The 12,162-nt window shown below is 36.8% G+C and overlaps 1 protein-coding gene across 4 annotated transcripts in view; it reads left to right on the top strand.

Moving 5' to 3' along the window:
• DOCK3 (dedicator of cytokinesis 3) overlaps positions 1–12,162 on the top strand; it is a 597,071-nt gene that overhangs the window by 366,899 nt on the left and 218,010 nt on the right. For all 4 annotated transcript variants that reach the window (XM_081794945.1, XM_081794946.1, XM_078443039.2 and 1 more), the window contains exon 7: positions 8,795–8,879. In XM_081794945.1, coding sequence (XP_081651071.1) covers positions 8,795–8,879 — 85 coding nt within the window. The remainder of the gene's footprint in view (positions 1–8,794; positions 8,880–12,162) is intronic.

The raw sequence follows: 12,162 nt of genomic DNA on the forward strand, positions 1-12,162 counted from the left end.
CCCCGTGTCAGGCTGTGCTGACAGCTTGGAGCCTGGAGCCTGCTTCAGATTCTGTGTCTCTTTCTCTCTCTGCCCCTCCCCCACTCATGCTCTGTCTGTCTCTCAAAAAAATGAATAAACGTTAAAAAAAAATTTTTAATTAAAAAAATAAATATATTGGGATGGACAGTTGAGTATCACCAGGTATTAAAAAAAAAAAGTTAGGGAGGGAGCCAAACCATAAGAGACTCTTAAAAACTGAGAATAAACTGAGGGTTGATGGGGGTGGGAGGGAGGGGAAAGTGCGTGGTGGGCATTGAGGAGGGCACCTGTTGGGATGAGCACTGGGTGTTGTATGGAAGCCAATTTGACAATAAATTTCATATTAAAAAAAAGAAAGAAAAGATTAGATTCATAGTGATATGGTTAAAAAAAAATAAAAGAAACCAAAAAAAATCCTTCCATAGAGAAGAGAGAAAGACCAGGATAAACAAAATACTTTGCACCATTGGAAGGAAATAACCCGGCCCTCAAGACAACTAGACATTAGTAAAGAACTTAAAAAAAAACTCTCTCAGCACCCTCAGAGAGAGTCAAAATCCATTATGTAAAATAAAGTACTCTGAAAAAGAAATAGAGAATGTGATTTCCCAAATAAAACATTCAAAAAGAGAACAGTAAGATAATTTTATGTTATTTCTGGGAAAATAAAACAAAAAGATGGGAAATGTTTGAAGAAAGAAGAGCAATACAAAGGTTCAGTCCAGGGGGCCTAATATCAGATGCTATAATTTCCAGAAAAAGAACACAGGCAATAAAGAGGAGATCCTAAAGAAATTATAGAAGAGAATTTCCCAGAGCCAAAGAGCCAGGAGTCTTGGATTGGAAGATCCCACCAAATACCTAACATAATGAATGGGGGAAAAGCCCAAAATCCACAGCAAGGCATTGTAAGATATTTCAGTATTCCAGGGATGAAGAGAAGATCCTAAAAGGTTTTCAGGCAGGAAAACAAGTCTTCTTACAAAATAATAAGAATTACACCAACCTCAAAAGTTTTATCAGTAATACCAGATTCTAGGATATAATGAAGTAGTATCTTCACAATTCTGTAGGAAATGGTTTGCCAGCCGGAATTGTATTAACAGCAAAACTATCTAAGTGTAAGGGCCAGCTAAAACCATTTTAAAGTATTCATGGAAGTGGAAGTTACCTTTCATGGCTCCTTTCTTAAGAAGGGACTTGACAAGTGAATGTGTTCTTACAAAAGTGGAACAGCACATTAGGAAGGAGGAAACACAAAATCTAATAAAGTCGATCCAACCCAGAGTGGTGCTGTTCTTCCTTAGAAAAGAAAACAAAAAGTACAACCCTAAATTGGCTATTTGTGAACTTTTGAAGTGACAGAGTTCTGTCCTTGTTTGTTTCATTAAATTAAACCCTCTCTTGACTGTCAGTAGGGTTACCTGGCACACACCACAGACTCCTTGTATGATATAATATGGATTCAGGTGTACCATAGATCAGACAGTATTCTCTAAATCTAACTTCAGCAATAAAAATCTTAGCAAAATACTGTATGTTACATATGGCATAGCTACTGATCCTACTTCCTCAGCCACAAACAGTACTGTTATAAAATGGTATTATATTTATTTAATAAATCAAAGGCAGTAATAATTTCAAAAATAATATTACTATGTGCCAAGCAAATTGTAAACTTGAACCAATGACACCAAGTTGTATATAAATCATTATGTTGCAGTTTAGCTGTAATTATACATACCAGTAAATAAGGAAGAGAAATATTCAAGAAGAGAAAGAGAGAAAGACCAGTGAAGGAAACAATCAGCAAAACTAAAAGGCAACTGACAGAATGGGGGAAGATATTTATAAATGACATATCAGATAAAGGGTTAGTATCTAAAATCTATAAAGAACTTATCAAACTCAACACCCAAAAAACAAATAATCCATTGAAGAAATGGGCAAAAGACACTAACTGACACTTCTCCAAAGAACACATCCAGATGGCCAACCGACACATGAAAAAATGCTCAATATCACTCATTGTGGAAATACAAATCAAAACCACAATGAGATACCACATTACACCTGTCAGAAAGGTGAACATTAACAACTCAGGCAACAACAGATGTTGGAGAGGATGTGGAGAAAGAGGATCTCTTTTGCAATGTTGGTGGGAATGCATGCTGGTGCAGCCACTCTGGAAAGCAGCTACTCTGGAAAACACTCTCAAAAAACTAAAAATAGAACTACCCTATGACCCAGCAATTGCACTATTAAGCATTTATCCATGGGATACAGGTGTGCTGTTTCGAAGGGACACATGCACCCCCATGTTTATAGTAGCACTATCAACAATAGCCAAAGTATGGAAAGAGCCTAAATGTCCATCGATGGATGAATGGATAAAGAAGATGTGGTATATATATACAATGAAGTATTACTCGGCAATCAAAAAGAATGAAATCTTGCCATTTGCAACTACATGGATGGAACTGGAGGGTATTATGCTAAGTGAAGTTAGTCAGAGAAGGACAAAAATCATGACTTCACTATACGAGGACTTTAGGAGACAAAACAAATGAACATAAGGGAAGGGAAACAAAAATAATATAAAAACAGGGAAGGGGACAAAACAGAAGAGACTCATAAATATGGAGAACAAACTGAGGGTTGCTAGAGGGGGTGTGGGAGGGGGGGTTGGCTAAATGGGTAAGGGGCACTAAGGAATCTACTCCTGAAATCATTGTTGTACTATATGCTAACTAATTTAGATGTAAATTTTAAAAAATAAAAAATTAAATTAAAAAAAAAGTTATGTTCTTATATTTTTAGAAACTGAAATATGAAGGGCATAAAACAAAGTTGTGCTCAAATGAGCTGGCCATTATGTCTGCATAAGTCTGTTCAAAGAGTAAGTCAGTTAATTATATCCTCTCCAAAGGAATTTTAAAATTATTTCTAGTAATGTAATTTTAATGTGTTAATATTTTCAGCACCTTCCATAAAGATGTTACTAGAAGTTTCTTCTCTTTAATCTCACATTATATAGCATAGCTAAATTAAATTTGTGTTAATCCAGGATTGACACATCTTAACTGATCTTTACCTTAGAAAAACACCTAAGGAATGCTTTATTCATACAATAATTTATGAGATTTTTGTATTTCTTCTTCAGGTAGAAAGTACAGATTTGAATATAGTCTAAACACTTTATAAGCTGTTGAATTAGGATAATGTTTCTATTGATCATAAATATCAAATGAAACAATCGGTATCTTTTTATTCCAAAGTCTCAACATTAAGACAAATCACCAATAAATACATAATTTCCAGTTCTTGTCTTTATCTTCTTCTGTCATATTCTCTCTACCCCCCCCCCCCGCCTTTTTGTACCTTCTCTCTCAGATTTTTTATGCATCTTAACCCACCCATATCCCATTCTTCCCGCTTAGTTTTTCCCCTCACCAAGGAAATTCCTTTTAGAGGAAGCAGCACAAGCAGAAGCTTGGGTTGTAGTATGCAGAAAATCCTGCCACCCCATCCCTCACCCCAACAAGTTTCCTCTAAGTAGATTTTAGCTAGGACTCGGAAGGTCTTATGACTCAGTACTTTTCCTTTAAGGACATGGTGATATTTTCCAGCTTTAGGACATCTGAAATTAGCAGAAGTTTCCAGTGACTTCTTAGAGTTACTCTGATACAGGGTGTTGTGCCTGTCAATTAGTAACTTGCCATATCCAAGAAATCTGAGATAACAATGTTTAAAGTATTCATGTGTCAAAATCCTTTGAAGTTATGTTCAAATGGCTAAATTTCTCTCTCCCTTCCTCTCTCACTCTCCCTCTCTCTCCCTCTCTCCCTCCCTCTCTCCCCTCAGTCCTCTCTGTGTCTGTCTCTCTGCATCTGTTTTGCTCATCATCATCCCCTGAACTTAGCACAATACCTGCCCTTGGCAGGCACCATGTGAATGTATCTAATACAACAGGTTTGTTTTTATGCCTGGTGACCACTCATTCACCAATCTGTATTTGTTTCCTCTGGATTGATACACTGACACAAAAATCATCCCTCAAACTATTGTGACTAAATTGATTACAGTCACTTATTAGTACTTAACCGTCATGGTTATTAGTAGAAAATAGCAGGTAGAAGTGGGAATACCATAGGCTCAGAGTAAGACAGACATAGTTTGAGACAAGCCCAACTCTGCTGCCTTAATAGTCCACCTAGTTAACCTCTCTGTACTTTAGTTTTCTCAATTTTAAAATGGATCTAATACTGTCTACTTCCCATAGTGCTTAAAGATGATATATATAAAATGCCTATCCCAAGTAAATGTTCAGTAAAGGGTAGCTGTTATTAGTTATGTCATATTATGTTATTGTATAAATATAAATATACTAGGCTTTCATTAGTGTAGTTATTAGCCATATGATCTCTTTACAATAAGTGTTAGAAAAAGCCAGTACATACAGGAAATCCTAGTATTGCTAGTCTTTCTCAACCAATTTTGGGAGAGAACTAAGTTCTGGCGCCTTAACACATCCATTGTATATGATTAATTAACTTCAAATTATTTTCTATGTTCTGTGGTTTAGATGAGGAACCCCAGAAGAAAAAGATACAATAGAAAATAGAATATAAAACATTCTTACATATACATATATATATATATGTATATGTATGTATTACATATATATGTAATATATATACATATATATTAGAATGCACATATATGTGTGTGTGTGTGTGTGTGTGTATATATATATATATAAACATATATATATGATTCAAATAATTTGATACAGAGTTTCAGGGCCTTTAAAGAGCTGCACCTGAAAGAATGTAGGACTAGGAATATCTCTTATTCACTCCTGTGTCCATAAGTTCAGCATGAGGCTAGCACAGAGTAGGTGGTAATAAAGTATTGAACTATTGGAATGAATGAGTGATCAGTGCCAGGTGGCAAGACAAGACTAAATGTTTTTGTGAAGAATGTGCACCTATAGGATTAGACTATTTTTGAAAACTCAGCTCTATACTACATCTGTATATAGATATACATAGATGTATTAATTCTCCTGCTTGTGTCCCTCTGTTCAAGAGTCTCTTTTTCAGATATTGTATCTCTTTGATCACCATCCTTGTAATTTAAGCCATATTTTTGTTAATGATGTCACACGTAATTATGATAATTATAACAGCAGTAATAGTTTGCAGTGCCAGACAGTGTGCTAAATGCTTCCATGGATTGATATTTACAACAGCCTGTGATAGTAGATAAGATAGTGTGGCCTGGTGGAAGAGCCAAAATGCAAACCAGGCAATCTGACACCAGAGCCCATGCTCCTCAGTATTCTGTTGCACTGCCTCCCCATGCTGCAAAGACAGGGAAGAGACTAAATTGACCACTCCCTGCACTTACTGTTCACTATTCTTAGGGTAAACCACTGAGAGAAATAGAAACCTCTTTTCCAGAATAAAATTTGTAGTGAACGAGTGTGGCTTCTCACCATGCAGCATCTCTGCCTTTTTTTCAGTGAGGCCAGTCCTCTGATTTAGCTTTGGAAAACTACTCTTCCTCCTTTGAAGACTATCTCAGTAGAAGGAACTCAGTCTTTGGTTTTTATAAGATCACCCATTAATAATTTTTCTATTGCCTATGATAATGAAATCAAGAAACTAAAAGGAACTGTGCTCTAGTGACAGGGGAGAATCAGTGTGATGAATATGAACATTTGCTTGACTCACAACTGCCGTATTCTCCATACCCAGCACCATTGGTGGGAAATGGTAGGTCCTCAGAGAGTACCTATGGGGTGAGTGGATGGGTGTCTGCATGGATAGTTGAATGGACAAGCAAGCTAAGTGTATCAGAGTGCTAAGACAGAGTGTACATAAATGCCAGTCTCCAGGCATGCCCATTGCTCTGTGTGGTACACAACCACAGAGCACATACACTCAATCCTAGTCCTATTGACTTAGGTCCATTGGAATTTTTTTCTTATGCTGTTGTTTTGAAAACATCTGTTTTGAGTGGAATATGTGCACAGTCTTTTTGTTATTTAATTGTAATATTTAGACTATCATATATTTTGTGAGCACTAATGGTTAAAGAATATGTATAGAATTTTGATTCATTTTTGTATTTAAAATGTTTCAAAAGAAGGACTATAGAAATTTGGGGAATGTTTTTAATGATGAGTTGGATGATTCCACTTCCCTAATGCAAATACTAATGCCATTTAAAAATCTTTCCTCTGTTTTTCTAAATGTATATAAAAGTATTTTAAATACTTTGAGATCATATCTGCAAAATTATCTTTATGGTGTAAATTGCTTTTTATGATAAGAAAGGTAGAAAGGATGTGCTTCAGCTTTCTCTTGCTTTCCATGACACTGCTGCTTTTACATCCCTTAAGTGTTAGAAGCCAGAGACCTGAAATATCAGAGAAATTAAGAATAGCTAATATGAGGTGACTGAATGGAATATTTCCTTGATGTAAGAACACAGGATCCCAGTGATAGAAAAATTAAATCTCTTATCAACTTAAGTATATTCTATAATCAGATTCAATGGCATGGCTTTACCATTAAACTGTAAGCTATCATAGTTAAAGCCAACAATGTATTACTACTGATCTCAACATGCAAAACTGAGGATTTTGTTTTTTGCACTTAGTACCAAAAATTATTTCTTCTTTAAAAATTCATGTTTTTCTATTAAGGATAATGTAAGTTATAATATATATAATAGAAAAACTTGAGTTTTTATCTTTTAGTAGAAAAATAGATTTCTTCTTTATTCTTGCGTGCTGAAAAGTACCAATCTAAATTTTGATTCTTAATCATGGTAATCGCTTTAGCCTATACAATTAGTATATTTGCTCCCACCTTTTTCATATAGGTTCTTATTTTTATTTTAGCAATCTTACTGCAACTTCTTTAACCTCTTCATATCTTTTCCTATGAATAGGTTATAAATTATAAAGAAAACAAATCTGCATTTTGGATGTACACATAGTTTTATCTTAGATGAGTGGTGTTTTTATGCACAGAAAGAGTCTACGGAATTAGTTTTTCTAGCATCTTCCTTTAAAAAAATTTTTTTGATGTTTATTTATTTTTGATGACAGAGCATGAGAAGGAGAGGGGCAAAAAGAGAAGGAGACACAGAATCCGAAGCAGGCTCCAGGCTCTGAGCTGTCAGCACAGAGCCCAATGCAGGGTTTGAACACAGGAACTGTGAGACCATGACCTGAGCCACAGCTGGTTGCTTAACCGACTGAGCCACCTAAGTGCCCCTGTTTTGCTAGCATTTTCTAAAAGCAGTTCATCATCCAGTTGAAGAGAAAAAAAATATACTCCTTTCATTGTCTATAGAATACTTTTGCGAGATGCAGTGATTCATAACCCTTGTGCTGTAGTATAGGGTGGTCACAGAGCAGCTCTGAACCCCTAAGAATTATTGACTATCTCCTCAGAAAAAATTCATACATGAATACACACATACTGTTGTAAGCAGTTTTGGGGGCCACAATTCCCTAACTCCATTTGACTCCAGGTTTAGAAAGTAAGAAAGGAGCTAACATTTACTGAATATAAATTATGTTTCATATTTGAACCCAAGATTTCCGGTTCACTGGAGTTATTTTCACTGTTTCATACTAACTGCCAATCAATTGCCAATCACTATCTTTTATTCTTTCCTCCCCAAGTTATACCAGATCTTCTGAATATGGGGATATTTTTTAGGAGTAATACTCCTTGGTTAAACTTTCATCTAAAGTTTCTTAAGATATTGACTAATGTGTGGTAAAGTCTTTACTATAACCAATGTCATATTAATTAAATTGGAAATGAGATAAAAACTCAACTAGGGGCGCCCAGGTGGCTCAGTCAGTTAAGTGTCGACTTCGGCTCAGGTCATGATCGCATGGTTCATGGGTTCAAGCCCCACATCAGGCTCTGTGCTGACAGCCTATTTCGGATTCTGTGTCTCCCTCTCTCTCTGCCCCTCCCTGCTCATGCTCTATCCCTGTCTGTCTCTCAAAAATGAATAAACATTAAAAAAAATTTTTTTTAACTCATTCATTTTTGAGAGACAGAGACAGCTTATGAGCGGATGAGGGGCAGAGAGAGAGGGAAACACAAAATCTGAAGCAGGCTCCAGGCTCCAAGCTGTCAGCACAGAGCCTGACGTGGGGCTCAAACTCACAAACTGTGAGATCATGACCTGAGCAAAGTCGGATGCTTAACCAACTGAGCCACCAAGGCGACCCCCCAAAATTTTTTTAACTCAACTAAAACATACATTCTTTGAGTTTGATATCTTTCAGAGGTGATTTTTATGTGTTTGAATTACAAATCTACTTAGATCCTGAATGATTTTTTCATGCTAATGAAAGTAATGCATGACTAAGCCTTGAGCATACTTGTAGGATTGGTAGGATGAGAAAAATGAACATGACTTATCAATGATCTATAGAAAATACATTCTTAATTCAAACAATCTGTTAGAGACATGGTATTGAATAAATTCATTTTTCCATCAGAAGGGGGAACTACTTGGGGATTAAAACTATCACGGTCTTAAAATCCCCAGCCTCATTTATTTACCTAATGGTGAACACAATTAGCTGTTACTGTATAAAGGCATGTCCCTGCTGGGGTAATGTCTCAACCTCTGTACACAAGGTTATGGCAGATAAGAACTTCTGGGCACATAAAAGGAGATGAGTAATTGAAGGACATGGCATGCTGAGTGTGTTCTTTCTCTTTACTAGGCATTTGGGCCTGGACTTGGTGCCTCGAAAGGACTTTGAAGTAGTGGATTCAGACCAGATTAGTGTCTCAGATCTCTATAAAATGGTAAGAAATCTAACACAGGGTAAGCTTGTTCCTACACACTTCATTATTTCTTCTTTGTTTGTTATTCCTAATTACACTATGAAACAGTATTGCTAAAATTGTTCCTTTGTCTTTGTCCCAGTGTATGTAAGGGATCTTCCTTATTCTGACACTACATATCACCATTGCTTTCTAAATGGAAATACTGTGCAAGGCTGTATTGTAATATCCAGGGATCATTTATCTGTTGGTTTTGCTAGTGAATGGAGCTCCTTCAGCCTGCATCCAAAATTCTGTCTCTCACCACCTCTTAAGAAGGGAAGGTAGTTGAAGCTGTAAAGATCCAGTTTATTGGTTAATGTAGTGATTGAACCTGGAAATAATTTAAAGTATAGTAAGAGATAGACGTGATACATCTTTAGCTGTATATTGGCTGTTACTAAAATGTATTGAGTTAATTGATGATGAAGATTACATTTTACAGACTGAATGAGAAGTAACTAAAGGTAAAAAATTTTAAGGTAAAACAAATAAAGATCAGAAGCCTCAGGTGACTATTAAGCTTAAACTAAGGGACTGGGTAAAATATTGCTTTGTGGAGTTATGTATTTGAGTGTTTATTGAAAGAATTACAAGTTTCTATTTAAGGAAAATGTAATTTTTTAGGTAACTTTGAGGGTACAAAGTATGTTGCCTGGTCAAGGACCTTTGGAAATTTTCCTAAGTAATACACAAGTAACATATCAATTGCTAATGTATATTTGCTAGTGTAGGAAAGCATTTGTGTATAGTTGCCCTAACTATGCTCTGTTCAGTATGATGCTGTAAAGCATGAGATTTAGAGATTAAAGATGAACAAGACTTATCCCATCCCTCGAGAATATCACCATCTGGAGTATCGATGTTCTTTACCCTTTCTGGGTCATGGAGATCGGAGAGAATTTCTTCCCAGGACAATGCAAGTATGGTTTTGCATACAAAGTTTTACCCTCAGTTTTAAGTAATTGACAGTTACTTCTGATGTTTTCCCATGAAGTCCATACATGGCCCCCAGGTTGAGAAACTAGTCTAGTGGGATCAAATAGACCACAAACAAACAATTGCCGTATATGTGCTGTATGCCATAAATTTATTAAGATGTTGCTAGAGGGAGTGACTGATTATCTGGGGCTGGGAAAAATCAGTGAAAACTTCCAGTAACTTTGGTAACTTTGGCATGTAAGTATGTGTTAATAATTGGGAGGTAAGTCACAGAAGGAGGCAAGGGTCAGATCATGAAGAGTTTTATAAGCCCCATGTTACACTTTGTCCAGTAGTCTGGTATAGCTATAGGAGTAACGTGATTGGATATGGGTTTCAAATGCTGACTCTGTCTTTAGAGAATGTAAAATGCAGAAGACTGGAATCAGGAAGGAAAGAGACCACAGAAGTGATTCAGGCAATAAATAATGACTAGACAGCAATAAGAATGAAGAAGAAATGCAGTAGAGAATGTAGATGTTAGTAAATAAAAATGATGAATTTTGATCAATTAGATGTGGAAAGTGAAGGGTGATTGAGAGTTTGAGGCTAAGACCTCTCCTTAGAATGGTGGCTTAGAGGATGCTATTTTTGATGAGGATTTTGCATTTTATTCTAAGTGTGACAGAAAGCCTATGAAGGTGTTTGAGCAGAGGAATCACATAATCTGGCTTACATTTTAAAAGGATCCCTCCAGCTGATGTGTGCAGAAGGACCAGAGTGGGGCAAGAATGGAATTAGGGAGCAGTCATTCAAGCAAAATATTTTAATTTTTGGTATTTGGGCCAGAGTTGGAGCAATGAAAGTAGTAAGAAATTGTTGGATTCTGAATGTGTGTTGGAGACAAATCCATTCAGAGTTGGTGATAGATTGATTTGGTATATGTGTGTACAAAAAAGAGGAAGGTCAGAGAAGAATGACTCCTATGTTTTGATCTTCCCAACTTTGACCTTGTAAAAGTGGAATAGGAAATACTGTGGGAGAAGCAGGTTTTGGAGTATAGCAGTGGGAATCAATACATTGGTCTGGTTTTTCTTTTCAAGTTTGAGATGACTTTTAGACTGCCAAACTGAGATGCTGAAAGTCTGGTGTTCAGAAGTGAAGCTCAGATATAACAACTTCAGAGTCATCAGAATATTATGTGGTATTACCATTTAAAGATGTTGGATGTGATTACCATTACCTTCCACAAACCTTCATACAGTGAAACCCAGTATTCAGCAGATCCTACACAGCACTTCTGGACAGCCAGACATCAATAAACATTGGAGGAAACCTCGCACATAAAAGTCAGAGACAGAACAAATACATGTGAAAGGAAATTGGAAGAAACAGACAAGTCAATAGAAGAAAATGGTGGTTGCTGTCTGCAAAGAGAAATCCAGAGACAGCCAAGAAACAGAGTGGAACAATCTAAGAAGCAATTGAAGGAGTTCTAGAAAATTACAAATGAGTTAACTGGGATAAACTTGATAAAAATATTAGAAAACAGGATGACACCAATAAAAAATTAGCAATAGGAGAGAAATGTTAGGAAAGTTAGAGGTTTGATCCAAGAGGTCCAATATCCAGATAATGGAGTTAAAGAAGAAAGAACAGAGATAAATAAAATTACTGAAGAAATCATATTAAAAACTTTTCCAGGGTAGTGATATCACCAAGATGGTGGAGTAGAAGATTCCATCCCCTGTCCTCCCATGAAGATCAACATTTAGACAGGCACAAATGAAAGATAGCTCTGGGAGAGCTCAGAAGAAAACCATCACTTAAGAAGCTTCAGCCACACAGTGGAGAAAAAAAACCTCAGAATAACCAGACAAAAAGCATAGGAAGAACACTTTCATTTTGCTACATCATTCCATGCCCCAGGCTGGCACTACTTAGCAACAAGAAGGAACTCCCTAGCCTAAAAGGATTCCCCTCTCCAGGAAAAGGAGAAGAAGATAGGTGACCAGCTTTCCCAGCCCTTCAGGCACTGTATAAAGGATCCTCTTCAATTTTACCCCATCAAGAGACTGGCAAAGCTGAGACATCTAGAGATAGGTAGGAACAAGGAAAAGGACAGGGGCTACCCATATCTGCCATGCGGCGAGAGTGACCATGGTTCCCACTAGCCTGCTGGGTATAGGATCCCAGCAGCCTTCACTTCTGAGGACTTGAACAACCCTTATAGATGCTGCAAACCCCCTCAGCTTTCATCACTGAGGTCCTCATCATGGACCCTAGGAGACTGCTGCACAGAGAACCTCAGCATCTTTCACCTTTGAAGAAACCAGTGGCCAGC

Source organism: Panthera onca, chromosome A2 (genome assembly GCF_046562875.1).
Source record: "Panthera onca isolate mPanOnc1 chromosome A2, mPanOnc1 haplotype 2, whole genome shotgun sequence".
Taxonomy (NCBI): Eukaryota; Metazoa; Chordata; class Mammalia; order Carnivora; family Felidae; genus Panthera; species Panthera onca.